At 40.0% G+C, this 21,134-nt stretch overlaps 1 protein-coding gene across 6 annotated transcripts in view; it reads right to left on the minus strand.

Annotated features, from left to right (window-relative positions):
* Positions 1 to 661: 661 nt before the first annotated feature.
* LOC123972444 (SPRY domain-containing SOCS box protein 4-like) overlaps positions 662 to 21,134 on the minus strand; it is an 81,128-nt gene continuing 60,655 nt past the window's right edge. For all 6 annotated transcript variants that reach the window (XM_046051951.1, XM_046051952.1, XM_046051949.1 and 3 more), the window contains exon 3: positions 662 to 3,243. In XM_046051951.1, the coding sequence (XP_045907907.1) occupies positions 3,116 to 3,243 (128 nt within the window). In that variant the 3' untranslated portion in view covers positions 662 to 3,115. The remainder of the gene's footprint in view (positions 3,244 to 21,134) is intronic.

The raw sequence follows: 21,134 nt of genomic DNA on the forward strand, positions 1-21,134 counted from the left end.
CAGGGCAGTATCATTACACTGTCTGTCTGGTATTGATTTCTCAAACATCAGTCCCCTGTGTTTTTAGATACGGTGAGCTGGACTAGATGAGTCTGATCCCACTTTGTGCAGTAGAAATATGAAGCCTGTAACCACATCAAGCCTCACTAATGTCTGCTTCTTCCCTCTGTGGTGCCCTGCAGTTTTGACTTTTAGACTTTGAGCACATCGATATCCCCCTGACTGAGTATTGGAGTGTGAGCTGTATTTACAGCTGCAGGAGCTGATGAGTAGTGCATTAGCTGTTTACTTTCTGAAGTGGAAACTGCACACTTGACAATTGGGAGAACTTACAGCCAAAATACTTTACAGCCCAATTTTCCTCGCCAGGCCCTCCCCTCTGCAGAGTAAACGCTCCCTCAGACACAATTAAAATGCTGAAAATGTGTCAACCCCAGTTCAATCATCAGGGTGTTTTGCATCTTACTGCAGCTCTGACTGTTTTTTTAAGTGTCAGATGTATTGTAGATGTATTTTAGATGACTTTGACATGTATATTTTAGTAAGCATTATTAAAAAATCATCAGCCGGGTTGTTTTTGGACACAAAATGAGTCTTGGGCCTAGTTCTCAAGCAAGGAATGGTGAAGGCAAAGAAACACGAGGAATGTTTTGCAGACATGTTTCAAATTCACTTGGCTTTTATTCACATTTCATATGTGTTGACGTCTCAACTGCACCGTCTGTCCATACATTCTACTACTTTTCTGAATAGTCCTTTTCTCCCCATCCTAAGTGATAAAAACAGGAGGTAAGAACACCACCATCACAAATAATAATAATAATAATAATATTAATAATAATAAAAGCAGCATTGAAGAAAAAACCTTTGATTTCTCTCTCCCTTCATCACCAGCATCTCTGTATTACATTTACCTGAATGTAACCATCAGTTAAAAAAAGAAACATAGAACTAGCTTGTGATAAATAATCATCATCATCCTACCATCATCATCGTTGTCATCCTACTATCATCAGATTCAGACTCCATACTCACAATGATATTAATAATAATAATAATAATGTAGGATACAAACTCAGAAGTAAAAAAAAAAAAGTGACTCAAGCCTTTTTTAGGAAAGAAAACATGATTGGTCTACAGTGTGTGCGTGTATTTGTTTGTGTAGTTGTGCATTGGTCATCTGGATCCTGTTCTAAGCCAAACTGCCCTGGCGCTGCAGTAGCAGTAATGTTCCTACATCCCCCTCCAGCCTTTATAGTAGATCCAGTGAGACTAGATCCGTTCTGGTCCTGTTTGTTTGTTTGTTTGTTTGGTCATTAAGACAGTTGTGCGGAGAGCAGACAGATGCTGTCTGGTACCAGTGAGCTACAGCAGGTTGCTACAACAGCAGATGAGGGTCTTCTTATTGCCAACAGCACGTTAGCACTAGTTTCACTGTGATGGGCCGCGACCTACAGCTCACATTCACACTCACACACTCCATGGCTTTGTATGAAATACTTTGGTCACAACTGACATCATAATACATAATTTAGCGTCCTATGAGTAATGGTTCTCAGAGCAACTTAACACTGCTTCAAACCGTAAGCAGTTTTGTCCTGTTTGTTTATTTATTAAAGCCCCTTTCAGACAACGCAGCGACTGCAATCCTACTAAGTCGGACCCAGTAACGTTTCCATAACACCTCCCACGCAGCTTAACTGAATATCATGACATTAACATAAAGGCTGCAGCAGCACAAAGCATGCACATTAAAAGATTAAATGCATGTTTTGTTCTCTAGTATTTTGAGGCCAGGACCACGTATTTACCATTTCTTATGCACAATTAAAATAAAATCAGTCTAGAAGACATTAAAACGTTGTTGAGAAGATTGTTCTCATGACAGATCATGCTATAAAAAGGATTTTTATTTCCTCTTGCAGTGTGGTAAGTTAACGATTCAGGCCATCCTTATTTTTTTAAGTTTCATTCAGGCTAACTGCATGGGTAAAATGATGCATAGCCTTTGTATATAAAAATGCTTTACATACAGTAAAGTAATAGTCAAGTAAAAGTCATGTCATTCTGTACTTGGACATCATAGTATAAAATATGCAGCACAATAAAATAAATGTAATAAAATAAACTAATAAATGATCATTGGGAAATGGTGAAGCGCTTATCTCACGCTGACTGGTCATTAATTAACTTAAAACAACAAAATACATTTTAAAATAACAAATAAAATATTTAAAATATTTTCAGCTCCACTGCTCCAGCTGCTAAATACTGTACAAGCATTGTGAATACAGCCAAAACAACCTTACTTTTTTTTTATTTTTTTATTTTTTTTACAAAAACTGATAAACACTTTTTTATTCCACGTCTGAAAGGGTTTAATTCTCATCTAATGTCTGCATGAAGCCAGGAGATAAGTTTGGCATGCTTATTTCTATTACGAAACTTTGCAGTCTGCAGCCATGTTTTAATTTACTATGTACGCAATGTGAGCTTTTGGTCGGGCCCCGAGTCAGTCAGATATAAAACACAGTTAGTGCTAAAATACTCTTGGACATCTAGGCTCTGTAGCCTGCGCTAGTGGAGACCATGAATACATACTGTCCATATAACAGCAATGATATGGTAACTGACTGTGTGTCAGAAAGGCCTCCAGGGATAGGGATTAGTGTGCTTTCTCTGCGCAGTTTGTATTCTCATCACTAGGTGGCGGTGGTCGTCTTATCACTGTGTCGGTCACCTCTTAACCACAATGTGCCATCACAGGATGGGTTTTCTTTCTGGATGAGTGAAACACTGATGGGATACCATCATTAATAATTTATTTCAAGTCAAAAACAAATGAAAAAGCAGCTGGAAATCCAAAAGAAGCTGGTGCTGTCCTATTCTTTGTTTGAAAGCCTGGACCTCCTTCGTCAGTTCATCCACCATCTTTCTCCCCATCCTTTTATGAATGCATCTTTTGTAGAGCTATGACCCTCTCAGTGTGGACATTCTTCCATCCATCATCCACCTTTTTGAATTCTTCAATTTCTTTTATCCATCTATCTATCTTTAGACTCTCCAGTGGTCTGGTCTGCACCCCTGTACTCCCAGTTGGCTCTGCTGGTGTCAGTCACTGGTATTGGAGGTAATTTTTCAGGGACTGGGGCAGAGGGAGGGTCTCGATCTCTTGAAGCCGCTCCCGACCCAGCGCCAGGCGGGCCGCACGCCGACACAGGTCCATCAGAGGAAGAGGCTCGGCTGGAGGAGAGGGACAGAGAGAGACAGATTAAGTTAGGAGGGGATAATGTAAGCCTGTGCGGAAAATGCTACAGAAAATGTCTGCATTCCTTAAAAGTGTGACTTCTGATGCGTTGCACGTTGAGTGTGGGTTTGTCTATGTTTATGCTTGCACATCGGCCTATATATCTTAATATTTGTCATGCATGAATACATGAAAGAAGTAGAGGGGTAGAAAGGGTGATGATGAACGCCTTTAAATATTTAAACCTCCACACACACACACACACACACACAGTATATTTGTGTCACTATACTGTGAACTCCTGGTCAACCTTTTCTTTGACCTTCATCTTCACATCAGGGTTAAGGAGGTAACAGATACAGGAGGGCTGCGGTCTGAGCTGCAGGACACACGTGCCACAGAGAAGAGGAGGCGGAAGGGTGGCGCTTTAGAAGAAACCTCTCTGAATCGTGTTGTTGTCTAATAGTCCACAGTCATATGAATGTGATAGACCTATACAATGTATTTAGAGAACTCACAAAAGACTAATATAAAAACAAAAGCATTTAGGTAGGCTCCTCTTATTTGTTGCAATTGTTGCTTTTTCCAGGTAAATTAACAAAATTAACATTAATTCCAGAAACGCTTTCCGTCTTGTTAAGCAAGTTTTTGTACTCAAGGTCATTTCAAGTCATTTGAGGGGAAAGAAACATCATTCAAGTTTATTTTTCAAACTCTAAAATGTCCCACGTAGGCCAAATCTTAAGGCACAATTCTTTAGTGACCAAATGTAAGGGATCAATATGTTGTTTTAAGAAGTTTTTTTTTAACTGAAATATCAATATCCATTTGTCCAGTATCAGCCGGGCTCTTTTCTCCACTTCAAAACAGGAAATGCTCATGCACTAAAACTGTTTTTTTCCCCAGCAAGGATGCGTAATGGTGTGAATCACCGATAAATGTGACTAATGTTGACCATTACTGATTTCACTGGCTCAGTTGCTGTGTACCGCTCCTCAGATTATTCCTGTTATCGTTTATGTTTCACTTGGCAACAAAGTCAGATACTAAGCCTTGCTTATCACAAGTAGAGAAGAAGAAGATATGGCTGAAATCTAGTGGTAAAATGTCCATGATGTTGTTCTGGCGTATCTGGTATGATTTGTTCATATGCTGGAACAAAAGTCTAACATCCAGTTTTCTACCATCAAACCCAGTAAACAAAGAATAAATATCCACAAACTGCAAACATAAACTCACTCGTTTAATGCCAATTATCTACTCTATGTCCTTCTCCCTTCATTGAGTGTTAACAACTTGGCCTCATAGCTTCCTGCACATGGATTTTATAATGTCATCAGTTTCAATTAATAGTAATGACTACGTCTGATTGGCCTAATTACGCCACACAGCAGAGTGGGAGGGAGAAGAGGGACACGTTACCAAAATGATTTCCATGATCCAACAACTCAGCCACCCCTCCTTGAACCCTTCCACCTGGGGAAACACTAACACAGTCAGGCACAGGCTCCATGCACACATGGCCTTCTGAACTGCACTCTATATGCAAAAGCCTTAGAACCTAGTGACCCCCACCAACACAAAGGCACCCAATCATCAGTACACCAACTGGAAGAAAATGCAGGGAAGTGGGGCAGAACAACAACAAAGGACGTAATTCAGATGGAAAACAGGAGGGATGAAAAAGACAGATTCAAAGTCGAACAGGAGCAGAGATGAAGGTTCTAGAAGAGGGGAAAAAATGTAAGAAAATTTCGATTCACTTTATGTGAGGTTGCAGAAAAAGAACACCTGTATGTGGAGGTTAGTAATTAGTAGTGCGTATCTTATTTTGGAGGTGTTAAGTGCTTTGCGAGGATCCTGAGTGAGATCAGAGCACAGCTAGTCTATTAGTCTGTCTCTCCCTGCTGTTCTTGTTTAGGAAGAACTAGACACCACCATCACCCGCTGCAATCCTGGACGTCCTCTACCACCTGCGTCTGTAGCTGCACCGCTGTGTGTGTGTGTGTGTGTGTTCAAGGTTAAACCAATAGGATAAAAGGACAACGCAGCCTCTACACACAAACACACGTACACACACAAACTCCTACATCCACCTCAGCTCAACATGTGTGCCCTTGCAATGTGACACATTAATGCTCGACCACACTCACGGAATCACAGTGCACAGTCACGATGACAAGTCTGCAGTGTTGATTTTATAGTTCGACCTCGGCTTGACTCTCAATTACGCTGCCATTGTGAGAGCTGCTCTCATCACATTAATAGGATATACAGTAGATGAATGCTGTTGTGCGGTGGCTGAGTGGCATCATCATCAGATACAGTGAGCTGCAGACAAGCCATTCACAAAAGCCATTGTGTGTGCTCAAAGGACATCTGCATGTATATTATGCCTGCAACAAACGATAACTTTCAATGTAAATTCATCAGTTGATTAGCTTTTGATAAATTCATTATTCGCTGAGTCTATTCAATTTTAGAAAATAGTGAAAGTGCCCGTTACAATTCCTGAAGGTGAGAGGCCAAAGTGATGTCTTCAAATTCAAAAGTATCGCGTTAAACTGAGAAATAAAAATAAAATTCTGAAAAAGCGAGAGCAAATGTCAGGCACTGACATGACAACACACCATACATGCAGTGGTGCAGATTTTTCCAGTTATATAATGATTTGAATGTGAAGATAATAAATAAATAAACAAACAACAGGTATAACATCCAGATTCCATTAAAATTTGTTTTAGTTTTGTGAGGTGGGACCCCACTGGAGGGTCGGTTTACTTTTAAATTCAAGATGTCACTTTGTAAATGGGTTGAAACTGGTTTTGTGGTATTTCCCTTTTACGTAGCAGTGAAACATTGGGAAGACCACGTGTGTTTCCTGTAGCACTGCACCACAATTAATTCATATTGTATTATTGTCAGAATTGTTGTTTTCCAGAGATTGACTGATCAATTAATGGCTAATCATTTCAGCTCTACTGTATATCAACATACACAAAAATCAAAATGACTAATGAAGTGCAGCTCACAATGTGAACGCTGGTGAACAGAGCAGGCTCTCAGTAACAGCTCTAAATATAGAGCCAACAGAAATAAACAGTGATGCTAAGCTGGCTTTACTGCCACACTGGCCAATGACCAGAGATACAGAAAGTATTTACTGACACCTGCTTTTGATTGGCTGATGTCCTGTTTTTGTTAGGAGAATAGAATATTAAGCAAAATGCATGTAGATTAAAAACTAAACCAAAAGTCAAGAAAAAAATCAGCCAAAACAAGTGGTGCTGAAAGTCCAAAAACAAGACAATATATTACTGTTCCATGCGATTATCTATGCTGTGCGACAACACACAAACACGTTTATGCAGGCACACAAACCCAACAAGCCTAATTTTCCTACACACACACTTGGCTCATTAGCTACTCTGCAGAAAAATGCTAATTTGTTCTGCTGACTTGCAGAGAAAAGCAGCTATTTGAGTGGAAGGGTCAACTGAAAGCACAGAAGACTGGATCTGAAAATGACAATTTGAGGTTATTGTGGCTTTTTAAATCTTAGTGAGTAAGCTCTGTGTGCATGTGCTTGTGTGTGCGCGACGTGTGCACGTACAAATCAAGGGGAGCAATTTTGTACCAAATCGCATTAATTTGTGCATGCTCAGAGGTTCTTTAGTGCTCAGTTATGTACAATTTCAGCAGACACAATGTGGTTGCTGAGAGGGAAGGAGCCACTGTCAACACTCTGTGTGTTTCTTTCTCTCTTTCTTCCCCTCTGGAGGAAACACTGAAAAGTAGACTGACAAAGAAAAAATTCACTAGTTGTACTTTATAGTCTCTAAAGCCAAAAGAGAGACTTAATTAGCATCTGTTGTGCAGTGAACACCCTTTAAATCTCCAGGAGGAGTCATTTCTACCTCAGTGTGAAAGGATCCAAAACAGCACTGCTTTGTCTGCCAGATAAAACCAGGAATGCTTTCTATGGAGCTGATATCTATACATGCACATGCATTATTAAGACTTTCATAATGTTTCTAACGATTACATAACATATTAAAATAGCTTCCTATAAACCTTTATCATAATCATGCATTAAGATGTCTTAAAACAACAGTCACAAAGCATAAACGGCAATGAAAGCTGCATTAACTGATTTTTTTTTTGGTAGGGGACACTTGGGGACAGGGGAAAAAAGCTGTAAACACTGATTTATCACATTTACCTTGTGGATTTGTTAGCAAACAGTTGCAATCATTTAGCATCCTGTTTATGGTCACCAGATCAATGCAAGTCGAATATTCCCTCAACTTTTAACTCAGTTTTGGTCTCTACCAATTTCTGAAGAAAAACTTCTGGCTCTGTAGCCCCTAACTGCTCCACTGTGTTCACCAGCTAGTCACCAACTGTGTCTTTCAGCTTTGTTTTTCTGGGCAGGTTGTATACAGTGGATTTTTAAAGCCTTGTCACCAAAAACAGCTGCCTGTGCTGTGGCAGAAACAACACTGATTAGAGCAGTGAGACTGGGCCGTAAAATCAAAACAATGAAGGGGTGCTATATAGGTATATACAATCGTGTAATGCATCAAATGTGTGGGCTCTAGAATAAGTATTACCCAGGTGTTTGTTCATAATATTTTTCTAGCTCTAGTTGATCCAGTAGCTGCTCTTTAGTTAGAACTGCCTCCACGTTAATCATCCACTGCCCTCCAGATGTTTATAATGGCCTTGTATTGCATTACACAAGTAATAAGCTGGGCTTAATAACTTCTATTGCTATACTCAGTACATTAATGATAAGATTTATTCTTAATGGCACATTTCCTGTCATGTTTTATCCTATCAGCATCTCCTCAAGTCGTGAAAGAAGCTAATGAGCAGCAGTTCATTTACCCCTGCATCGTTACACATTCAGTGCATTAAGAAGAACCGCAAATCAAAACGCTGCAGGACTAAATATCATCACTGGGGTTAAATTTCACCTCTGAGATGCAGAGGTTAAGACTGAAGCTGTGATTATTTTATTAGTAAAACAACAGTTTTGTCAGATCTGATAATCCGCTTTAAGAGTGTTGCCCTTTATTGATCTATCCAGAGCTGAATTAAAACTTGTAAGCTAAATTGCAAGATGAATCCTGTGGGAGAACAGGCCCATTACTGTAGAAAAAAAAACATTTAAAAAGATTATAAATAAGAATCAGGTTAAGTACTTACTTCTTTGCTTCTTAGCCCTTGTTGCCAGCTCTGGGAATCAAAGCAACGAGTTGTCTCCACAATCTGCTGTGGTTGATTTATTTATATGAAGGTGGCAGACCTGTATGAATTTTGTGAGAAGGTTTTACTGATGAGGACTACTGGACAATATCAGACTGATACCATGTGCGCCGTGATTCCGGCTAGTGAGGAACTTCTTCCCTGATGAGACATTTTATATGGATATGAATTGTGACCCTGGGTCTGCTGCGACGGGAACAAGAAATAATGGGGGTGCACAATGTGACACAACGCCTGTAATGAGATGCAGTGCACAGCAGTGCAGAGCAGGATTTATTGTCTGTAGACAATGATAATGGGAGAAAGGGTGAATACGGCAACAGCAGCATCACTTTTATGAAGGATGTAAAAATTGACCCTGGGAGGGGAGGAGCCTGGAGCTAAATAAAGCCTGATAGATGATGAGTGCAATAAAAAGAAAAAGTAAAGAGTTGAAGAGAGGAAATTTGTCTAACTGAAATCTGAATTCTGCTTTCTTTTTGTGTAAGGAAATATAAACTGTGATGACTGACACTGCAGCTATTATCCATTTTTAAAAAGAGGATAAAGTTGTTTCTGGACATTTGAGAGCCAGCGTTGCTAGCAGACGCTGTCAACTTCCAGGGTGTGCTACTGACTTGAGCACGTCAGCCATTAATACGAGACCTTCCCCTCCCTTTTCAACAAGCTCACATAGTATTGTACTATTAACAATTGTAGATACCTGTTTCTTTATACCATTCAATATTTGGGACGTTTGTATTTCACTCAAAATGGAAGCATGGCAAGCTAGGCTATCTAGCCTCCATGCAAAAAGGGGGGAAAAGTTATAGCTTTTTTCTGACTACAGTTAGCCCAATTTGCTAATGTTAGCAATGATTCCCACCAGATGCTACTTTTCAGTCATGATGTTTCAACACCTGCTGAGTCATCTCATTGCTGTTTATCCTGTATGTTAGAATTGAGTTAGTCTAGCTAGCGTTAGCTGGCTCTCCTTCATGGTCCAGTTGTGGTGATGACAAAAGACGGACTGTAAAGCACTCTGTGATTTAGATCCAGACACAAAGAAACTAACATACAGAGCATGGACAAAAGTTGTCCTACAGTATGCGGCCGATGAAATTGAAATGATATAACAAACTATTGTTAATGGCTGTCCACACAGATATCGCATCAGATATTGCAACTAGAAATTCTCGTCTCCAGGAAAACACTGATGTATGTACCATTGTCACGGCAGAAAAAGAAATAAAAGTTAAATGTCTTCATTTTCTTTTCTACAGTTTTGACCAAATAAATCAGTGAATAGAAGTTATTCACTGAAGGCATATATAGTGATACTTAACTTTGGTGCATTAACCAAAGAACAAACACTTTACATACAGAACAGATAGCTTGGGGAAACCTGATCTCCTCTTTTTCTCTCTCTCCATCTAATTTGTAACAATACACCTCTTTCCTCTTTCGTCTGCAACACCACTTCTCAAGCAAAGAAGAAATCCCTCTGCCTGCTTTCTTCTCTACTTTTCACCACTTTTCTCTCCCTGCCCTTCTTCCAAACTCTCCTTTTCATCTTTTCCCCTCTTTATACTCTCCAAGGTCACACTGTTTGATCTTCTCTGGCACATTAGAAATCATCGCTGTGGGGTGAAAGCTGTATTATCTTTGAAATGTCAACAAGAGACAGAAAACAGGTGTGTGTTTAGCTTGATGACAATGCAGTTTTTATCATCATCCGGTTGGTTTTGGAAGTGCTTCTAAGCCCCAGAGGTTGAAGAATTTAGAGGAGCATGTAATCCTTTAATCCTTTAATTAAAGTCAATATAATATGAAAATGAACAAAACTGTAATTACAAGGCTTTCACATGACAACAGTGGTAAAATCTGGACTAATGTACAACCCCAGTGCTCACTCATAAGCATGTGTACATATACACAGAGTAATCAGTTGAAGGTTAAAATTACCAACAGCTCAATAATATGACCTCTGGTGTATTTTACCGCAGTGCTGAGCCTTTTCTCTCCCAATCTAATGCCATACATACCATCGACAGGCTACACTGTTTCCTGTTAACTTGAAACACATAAAAGAACAAATGTTTACACAAAGCAAATCCACAAACCTGTCTTGCAAGCATGTCGACAGGTAGAGACGCAAAGAGCACGCCCACATGCAAGGTCGCGAATACAGGAAATCAAACACACACACACACACACACACACACACACACACACACACACACACACACACACACACACACACACACACACCTCTACAAATCAAGAAAGAAAAAGCTCAAAATGCTGTTAAGTTAACAACATACACATACTTTCAGCTCAGTCAGTTTCTGATTTAAATCACACTCCTTCCAATATTACTATTATTTTATTTCAGCAAAGTTGTTACTTTTATTTAGACAACATTTTAGTATTCAAGAAGTTTAGCTTCCTTAGTTTAACAAAAGGAAGTCTTTGGTAAAAAACATTTGATTTGATTTATTTTTCAGATGATTTATCTGTCCAACAGCAAAGACTTGTTCCTACAGGTCACATCACGGCAGGCTAATAAAAACTTGTATTTACAGCTGCATGGCAGATGTTAAAATAAGAGATTTAGAGGACAATCTTAATGTTGTGTCTGTGTGTGACCATCAGAGCAGCTGTGAGATTTGTAAACACTACAGGCTGACAGTATTTTAGCTACTGTAGCATGTGAGGTACTAATAATATCCGTCAGTTAGCTTACAAGAGCAAAGAAACAACAGTAAAAATGAATGTAACGGCATATTCTACAGCCAACATTTTCCATACATTCAAATAGAAGATGTTTCAAGGCAGTCGACATTTAAACATCTTCTGACTTATCATCGTTGGCTGGAAGCATATCCTTGCCGGTTCATTGTGGCCACTGCTTGACATAAATTCTGATCACAAGAAAGACAGATGCATTAGCTAATTAGGGAGCCACTTCAACAATTCTCTGATAGGTATACAGCTTCAATTGTCATACTGACTTCATAACGAGGACTTTTAGCTAAATCTTTTGCAGAGGCTGCTTGTTCAGTCATAACACAAACTGGAAATTTCATTGGCTGAAGAGCAACACAGCGATAAGTATGAGTTCTGAAAGCGTCACATTTTCATGCCAATTAAAATGAACAAATTGGCATCAGAAATGCTATCAAGCACTGTGCTATGTGACCAGTTGAGCTTTATTTATTTTATATTTATTTTAAGAGCTCTTTTGCACTGCTTGCTGACCAGTGAGTAACCTCAACTTCAGTTAATGGCCCTTACTGCGTGCTCACCCTAGTATTATCTAACACTGAACAACACAATACAGTGTAATAAATATGAAGCCTGCAGATCTACTGAGAGGGCAACAGTGCAGTAAAAAAAAGAAAAGATTAATAATCTTTCAAATTAACATAAACAGCTGTATTAAGAAAGTGAAGAAAGTTCTCATGTCACAACAAAGAGAGAAATTGGATAAAATAACTGTATTAAAACCTCACTTAAAACAAAACAACAAAGGAAAGGATTAGCAGGAGGTGTAGCTTTACTCTTTGTGTACAGTGCTTGAACAGACGCTGAATTCTGCCAAACACCGACGTCCTTCAAAGCCACAGAGGGAAGTTGACGTTATCCATAACTACCTCCTTCCGTGGTGTCCTGTATCCTCTTCCCCAGCACATGTGTAACAGCACCAGTTTTTAGCACAATCACACTTAAAGACACGTTGAAACAGCATTAGTTGTGCAGAACTAATGCAGTAATGTTGCAACAATTCATGGAGGATTTGTTCGAAAACCCTTTTGTACTAAAAAAGGATACAGCCACAGGGTGGGAAGACTTAGCTACAAACATAGCTGTACTAAGTTCATCCCACACCGATTCAATTGAGGAGGGTGTGAAAATCCTTATTTCTGAAGTCCTCCCTTAGCTCCATCTTGAGATATTTGGCTAAAGCTAACTTTGGTGCCTCAATAGTTTGTGTAGATCATGTGGTATGAGTCACATCTTACCGTCCACATTAGTGTCACACAAAAAGATGGCCACTGTGGGCAGAGCTGGCTAGTAGAGAGTTGGTGGTAATACAAGCCATGCCAGTGATTCTTTTTAAAGCCCTGCTCTCTCTTTACCATCCTGCATTACTGTAAATCCACTGTTCACTGTCTCCTCTGGGATCAGAGGCAAAGTGATGAGAGAAACAGGAGGAGGAAAGATGGGAAGGAGAGGTAGGAAAATAAAGGGAGCCGGAGGAGGACGACAGGAGTGAGGAAGAGGAGAAAAAAGTAAATGAGATCGAGCAGGGATACATGGGAAGAGGTCATGAGAGGAGAGGAGGATGGACACACAGGAGAAAGGGGGAATAACAGGCTTGTCTGACCCTCACATATCCTTGATAGTTACAAACTGCAGGGAGGAGGAGCTTATTCATAAAAACGTCAATATCAGCGGAAATCTGTTGGGTGTAATTTACTAAGCACACATTCAATTAATATTCTATTCAAACATGCAATTTTTCAAAAACGATAAACTACCCGCGCTGTGATGGACTGGCGACCTGTCCAGGTCCAGGGGACCTGGTGTCTGTCCCCGCCTTTCATCCGATGTCAGCTGGGAATGGCTCCAGCCCCCCGCGACCCTGTACGCAGGATAAGCAGTTGACGATGGATGGATGGATGGATGGATGGATAAACTACCCTTTATCCCTGTGTAATCTGCAGAGAAACTGCTGATGTTTATCCACCGCAGGATTGAATTATTAAAGACAATTTGTTTATAATCTGAGTAAACAGTCAAAGGACAAACCTTCCTGAGATAGGGTGAAAAGGACAAGAAAATGTATTTGCTTAAAAGGTGCACTAATCAATATTTTTATGTCAATAGAAAAGCTGACTAAGTGAAATATAAAAGTTGTTACTTGTAAACCCACAGAGAATTATCACTGAACTCTTGTCTTTAAACTCATTGTTTTGATTTTGCAGACTGCAACGTTATTGTTCTGGTTCACTCTCACTGCTCTATTTTTAACTTTATATTGACATTTTGTCAATGCTGTGTTTACAGCTTGTTATGGTGCCCCCAAGTGACCAAAAAATAATTAACGCAGGTTAACGCTCAGTGTCACCACCAGCTTAACATTATATCACTTACATTCTGTATGTATGCTGTTTAAATTGTACAGTACAATTGCACAGTAAATCATTTTGAATAAACACTTTGTTAGAGTAAGATAAAGGGGAATAATCTGTTGTTTTTGGTCCCCTTATTCATTCAAGGTATACTTGACATTTGTACTATATAATGCACATCCACAAAAGTTTACAACAAAAAATTCTAACGTTCCCTTTTGTCCTTGTGTAGCAGTGAAGAAAACTCTATAAATACTGTAAATTAGACCAGCATGTCCAGATGTGACGTGCAGCCTCATTAGACAAGGTCACCTAATTATATGGATGGTTAAGAAAGCTTACTGTACATTTATGTGCATGCCATATAAAAGAAAAAAAACAGAGGTGAAGAAGTGGAGAGACGTGTGGACACTTGGATCCTGCTGCTGTAGCTTTAGCGGATTATGTGTAAAAGAAGGTTGAAAAACCACACTCACACACGTGCATTAACACATACACAAGCAAGACCTCTCACATGTGTACACAAGAACTCTCACACGTGCGCACGGGGGCTCTCACCACCAACCTGACCAAGCCAGACTGAGATCAAAACCTGGCTGATCCTCCACCGGCTTTACCTGTCAGGTCAGAGTGAGTGTTGATCTGTGTGCACGTTTGAGATCAGAGGGGGAAAAAAACAGAGCGAGAGGAAAGAGAGGCTGGAGGGAGGAGACGGAGAGGTGTAATACTACACCTCCCTGCTTTTAAATTAGAAAACAGCTGATTTACAGGAAGAGGTAAATGACCTTCAGTTTAGAGTAGAACAACAACTTAACAACTGTACATGATGTGTCATTATCACTAATGCTCACCTCCACTTCCACGTAAAGTATCTGCCACTGAATGCAACAAGTTTATGCCTGCTGTCTGGAAATTACCCAAAGTCATTCTGAGTAATGTCGGAAATCGCTGACTGAAGTAAGGTGGATACAAAGAGGTAAAGTACAGCATTTCATCACAAATGAATGTACTAGACTCCTGATCATGAGCATCTTAGCATGGACTTTCGTTTTTATAACTTTTTTAACGTGGTATTGCAGCAATTTAGTATTACACTTTCATAAACACCAGGGACTCACAAGAGACAAATTTTAAAAAGGAACAGTCAAAATTGCTGTTACATAAGGATTTTTGTCCACTTGTATAGGACGAGCTTCAAAAACACTGGATCCTACACTTCAGGATGAAGACTAGCCATAACACTAAAGATGACGCATGCACAAAAGCACACGTCAGACTAAACTTTAATCTCTGATTAAGGCTGCAGACGGACCAAACACAAGAACACTGAAAATGAGAAAGGGAGACCAGCAAATTCACACAAATGGATCATGTGGACGAGCCTTGAGACGTGTAAAATGTGAGAGGCGCTGCTGCTTTAGAAAAAAAGTCACAACTGTTATGATGGGTGTAAAACAATGATGGTGGAAGTAAACAAGTAGCACGAGGCTACTGTGGACACGCAGGAACAGAACACGCAGAGGAAATGAACATTCAGAGTCAGATGATGGGTGTGTTTGTCCTACATCTCATTGTTGTTTTTTTTTTAAAACACCCACAAAGTAGTGGAATTGTCTGTTTTATTACCAGTTATTTGTCAAAATTCACATCAAATGTTACTTCTCATATGCATGTCCAATTTTGTCACATGCTTATTTATACATATACATGCATCTACATGTGCATATGTCAAAGCATTTAAGTTATGTTCTACACTGCTGTACTGTACCCAACCTGCCATGTAGAGTATGGCTTTGAATGCATACAGTAGTAGCATAAAACACACTGGCAGCAACAATTTTCACACACACACACACACACACACACACACACACACACACACTAAGCTTATAAGAGAAACCATATTTGGGGTAGATATTCATCCAAAATTACAACATGTTTTAGTAATTAACGCATGCATTACTCTATCATATAGTTATTAGTGGTGATCACTTTATTCGAGTATTACATTGAACAATTAACTTATTGCCCTTAAATTGACTATGAAAAATGACTAACATACTATATATAACTATATAGTAAGTTACATTATGAAACTCCTCTTAGTTGCTGAGCATCGACAATCATCATATCTAGTGTAGTATCATGATGTACTGGAAACCTTTCTCATTTCTCTGACGCAACTGTCATAATGCAACAAACAGACCCCTAAACTTGACTGCAGTCCCTCTATTGTAACTAAGCTCCATGTTGCTCGTCCAAAGCCACTCAACAGAAAGAAACACTAGTTAAACAATGAAACAATCTCTCTGAAAAACAGTAAAACGTCAAATTCAGTTGAAGTTTTCCTGAAAGAGACAGTATAAAAACAGTTTGATCAAGATCATAAAAGTTCTGTTGCATGTTCCTCAAGAATGCAATAAAGTCAGCAATAAAAATAGGGAGGCGCTTCAGTCAACGTGTTGATAAGAGAAAAGTGTACGAGCTCAGCCATCAGATAGTAAGAACGTGAAGAAGAACGTGCAGCCAAGAGAGACGATACTCAAACAATCCTGTGAACCTTGTTTCAGGGATCCCTAAATTAGTGACGCCATTGCAGTAGAAGGATTTCATACCTGCATCTTCTGGGAATCATCCACAAGAACAGCTGTGACAATGGGAAGCTGGAACGCAGCGGGAAATGTTGGTATGTTCATTTTTTAATCCGAGTTACAAATTTGCTGAACGTTTTCTCAAATGCTAGAGCCATGTACACTTTTCTGCAATTTTAAGCTTAGTAGGTTTTCTTTTGGACCAAGCACATCTTGCACATGCCTAGAATTCATTCTTTTGCGTTTTGGTCCATGTTCACTTTCAAGGGCAATGACAGCTGTTTAGTGCCCAGCAATCAGCTCAAGGTCACAGACCATTTCTGAAGTCAAATAAACCAGCAGGAGTATTTTAGGAACAAATGTTTTCTCACTAAAGTAAGGCTGAATGAATCACTTTCTGTGCAAACTACTCGAAGGAAGAGAAATTTAAAAAAAGCATAACCTCTCTACCCTTTCACGACTTCAGTAATTGCTCAATCTATAACGAGCATACTAGACAACACTAAATTCCGTGTACACAAATATTTGGAATCAAGGAAGGTTCAAGCCGTAAGCTGCAGAGTAAAAGCTTCCTCTCTCCTTTTTCTTTCCTCCAGGTTCATGTGAACTTAATATCTTGCTGGTTGGCCCCAGAAGGACAGGCAAAAGCTCTACTGGTAACACCCTGCTGGGCCAGGGGCAAGTTTTTGAAACCAAAGTGGGCTGGGCCAGCACACCAGCCAGCGCTATCACAGCTGGAGGTCACTTGACAGTGGTGGACACACAAGGCTGGGGTTCATCTGAGGAAACTGTGCCCCGAGAGGAGAAAATTGAACTGTTGAGAGCATTGTCTCTCTGTGGACCTAAAGGACCTCATGTTGTCCTGTTAGTGATCCCTCTGCTGGACTTCACTGAGCCTGAGAGGAGAGCAGTGGAGAGGAGGATGGAGATCTTGACCTCCACAGTCTGGAGACACACAATGGTGTTGTTCACATGTGGAGACTGGCTGAAGAGAAAAGGGCGCAGTGTGGAGGAGCACATTCAATCAGGAGGCCCTGCTTTGCACTGGCTGATGGAAAAGTGTCGCTATCGTTACCACGTGTTTGATAACAAGGCAGCCATCATTGGCAAGCAAGAGAGAAGAAATCGGGAGGTGAGTGGAGGTGGGAAGAAACAGCAAGGGACTTGGCAGAAGAAAACTGACACAAGAGAGGGAGGGAAGAGCAGAGGATGTGAGGCAGATAGGAGGAAGGAAGGAGTGCAGGAGCAGGTGAGAGAGCTGCTGAATAAAGTGGAGGATGTGTTGCAGGAGAACGGAGGATGGCACTTCTCCTTTCACATGTATCAAAGACTGGAGGAGGAATGGAGCCGCAGGGAGCAGAAGCTGAGAGCTCAACTGGAGGCAGAAAGACAGATTGGGGAAGTGTGAGGAGAAAACTAAAGACAGCTGAGACCAAGATAAACATGGAGCCGGAGCAGGAGCCGGAGCAGAGGTTAGAGACAGAAGAAGGAGAGCAGGAAGATAGCCTGAGGAAAGAGCAAGAGAACAAGGAGGTCTGTGTGGAAAGGAAGATAAATGGAGGGGAAGATAAAGAGGAGAACGCAAAGAGAGAGCTCAAGAGACCAAGCAGTGAGGAGAATGGCTGGGATACAAGCTCTGACAGCGGTGGAAAGTGAGAGGAAAGCACTTAAGTGAAAACAGGAATGATGGCTCTATGTTGGCCTAATGGGGGTCAAAGGTTAGCCTTTAGTCCAATCAGAAGGCTTGCCAGGAGTAACTATAGCTCGGCTGAAACTGCCACAGTGACTCCACCCATGACATCTGTGACACCTGCAGTCACAAGTGACATGTTTATTCTTTTGTGCTGTGACACTGAATCCTGTGTGAGGACCCACCAGCAACAAACCAAAGAACAACTGCGGATCCTCACACAGCGCTTCAGAGGCAAGAGTTATAATATTCTTGTGGATGTTATAGCTGTTTCCTGCAGAGAGACTGAGACTTTAAAACTGTTTCAAACTTAGATTAAGCACTACCTAATAATACATTAAATAGCTCAATGCCTTGTGGTTTGAATGGTTAGCACTCTACAGGTTTGTAATTATAAAGCCTTTCATAGCAGGATTTATTGGTTTTGCTTCTAAAATTATCAGGGATGTGAGACATTGTGTGATCCTAGACCTCAGCTCTCTTCCTATTTATGTACACTACATTAACAAAGACTGCGAATGCTTATGAAACGTGCTTGCAAAAGACAGATGTATAAACAAGAAACTGTTGTCCATGAAACAGTTAGAGAATAAACTGTGATAAAAGGGATGCGTTGCTGAACATTGAGGTCATCATTATTATCCTTTTATAATCTTTGTTTTTTCAATTTGCTCACTGCATGCGGGTTTTTATGGCAGAACTGAGGGACGTGTGGTCTATCAGCCATTTCATTACATCTGAACAAATTGTCAATTGACTTCAGGGAATTGCTGTCAGTCCTCGGCTGACACAGACAGTTAATCCTCATCTCTGGCTCACAGTCATGATGCCATGCAAGGTCAGTCTCAGCCCGGGACATCAGGCAGAGCCAGAAAAGTCCCAAATGCACAAAATCAGATTAAGACCTCTCTCACTCACAATGGAATTGGTTGAGTCCATTAAAACAGTAAAGTAATTTAAAAAACTACTAAAATGCTGAAATGCCCTGAGTTTATAGGGTCGGAGGTGATTCATTTTAGCTGACTATCTGAGCATTAAAGGAGAACCGATTTTACACATAAAAGTCTGTTCACAGGTCTTGGGGAGTACTAATGTGCATGTGAAAAAGGTTAAACAAAGCCAAGGGGAGCTGCATGGAATCTGAAAATTCATCTGTTGGGGCTGAAGCTGGAAAGAGTCTGGAAAAGAGAAGTTAGAAATATAAGCATACCAGACCTCTGTAGCTAGTGGCTCGAGGCTAAATAAGCAACTACCAGCGTAACACACCCGAATCTCCAACCAAACTGTCAGCTGCCAAGTTGGATTGTGGGTAATGGAGGTGCCATGTTTTGACAAAAAGAAAAATGTGTGGAATAAAAAAAGACAACATCTCTTTTTTTGCTGCATCAATTTTGTCAGTCGTGAGTCTGACAATGTTAAAGTTATAGTTGCTAAATCAGCACTCCTTTAACAAAGTACCTTTATAAAATACCTGATGTTTTTTCTCCAAACTATAACTTTGTTGGTTAATGTTGGTTAATAATGTTTTCAGGAGCTTTAACATTTCTGAGATTTCTATAAGTTAAATAGCTTTTCTAAGACCACCTTATGAGTATAAATTAAGCCCTGATTTTTCTCCCTGAAGGTCTCTGTACTGACACCTCTGATGTAACTATGAAGCAACTAGAGTTTGATATATTACCATTTTTATTGGGCTTCAAGAAGAAATCTTAGAACATAGACTGGTTACAGCTCCTCATTATCAACTTTCATTTGCCATGAAACACCTGCTTGAGCTTATGACACACACTGGGTACAAACTGATTTATGTGTTTTACAACATTTATAGCAGTTGTCTAGGATTATATGAGGGCCAATTGAATAAAATGTTCATCAGCAATCTGTCTTATGTAACATCAAGGATAACTGTTGGTCAGGAGCCCACATCTCTGTACAATAAGGGACACTAGTGTAACGTGAGAGAGTAGAAGTAAACTTCAATCAAACAGGGGTATTACCCATCTTAAATTGTATGACTAATACACTGAGCTAATATTAACAGAGTGCTCTTCAACAAAATTATGAATTGAAGCTAAAAACTTTCACTCTTAGATCCAGAGGCATTTTATCTGCATTTTACATTATGGCAACTGCTGTTGCTATGAGACATGTGCAGCATTCTTCAGCTAAACAGCAAAAGATTTTGACTTTCAGCTCTGGGCGTTTTCTGAGTGCAATAAATGTCCTCTGCTCAGAGCAGGATGAACGTCAGCATGTCTTTCCTCTTTTGAAAGCACAAGATGAAAGAGCCAGTGGTCTGATCACAATCCAATAAAGCTGTTCCCATTCTGGTGTCACTTTTCTCACTTTAAGAAACCTACCAACAAACTCATCAGCCAGTGGTCAAGGTGAATTCAGTTGCTACTGTTTAGCCTGCGATGATTAATATAAAAATTTCCCTGTTGAATATTACTATATCCTCTGTATAATTCTCTTACTATATGATCCTCTCCAATATTTGGTTTGAGGAATGGACTCCTCCCCCACGCTAGCTTCTGACCTGGCTAACATCACTTCTTGGAGTAGCTGCTGTCAGGCAAGGAACCAACTTTTCAAACTAACAACAACTGTAAACTTTTTCAAGCCACAAGTATAATAAACAAACAAAATGTGAAATATTACAGCAAAGTGTGTGACTGTTGGTGTAATAATTGTACACTGACTGAACACTGTTTTCAAATGAGGTGTCATATTTTATTTTATTATACTAATTTTATTACCTGTAACATTACTGTATTTTTTTGCTGTAGTTACTGTTAAACTGTTGTATTTGTGTGATAATCCCTACAGGCACAGATCTGCACTCTGTGTTCACTGTTGCTTTACCTGGTCCCTGCGTAAAATATCCACTGCGACTTGTAACGTAAGTTAATAGTCCAGTAAACCATTTTTTTTTTACCGAGTGAAGTCTGTGCGAGAACACGTGTACAGACTGTACAGACGACTGCAGCCCCACCCGCGCACCCGATGACATCGTCCATCCCGATGTTTCATTGTAGACATCGTCCGATGGAAATTTTGTAAATATCGCCCAACCCTAGAACCTAGATTCATCAAAATATACACAAAAAAAAATCACTCCTAAAAAACACTAACTGTGTGGTTGAATTGACATGCAAACCAAACATTTGTTCAAACATGTTTTTGAGGGAAACTCACTGGTTATCAACTTTTTCTAT

Source organism: Micropterus dolomieu, linkage group LG06, assembly GCF_021292245.1.
Source record: "Micropterus dolomieu isolate WLL.071019.BEF.003 ecotype Adirondacks linkage group LG06, ASM2129224v1, whole genome shotgun sequence".
NCBI classification, from domain to species: Eukaryota; Metazoa; Chordata; class Actinopteri; order Centrarchiformes; family Centrarchidae; genus Micropterus; species Micropterus dolomieu.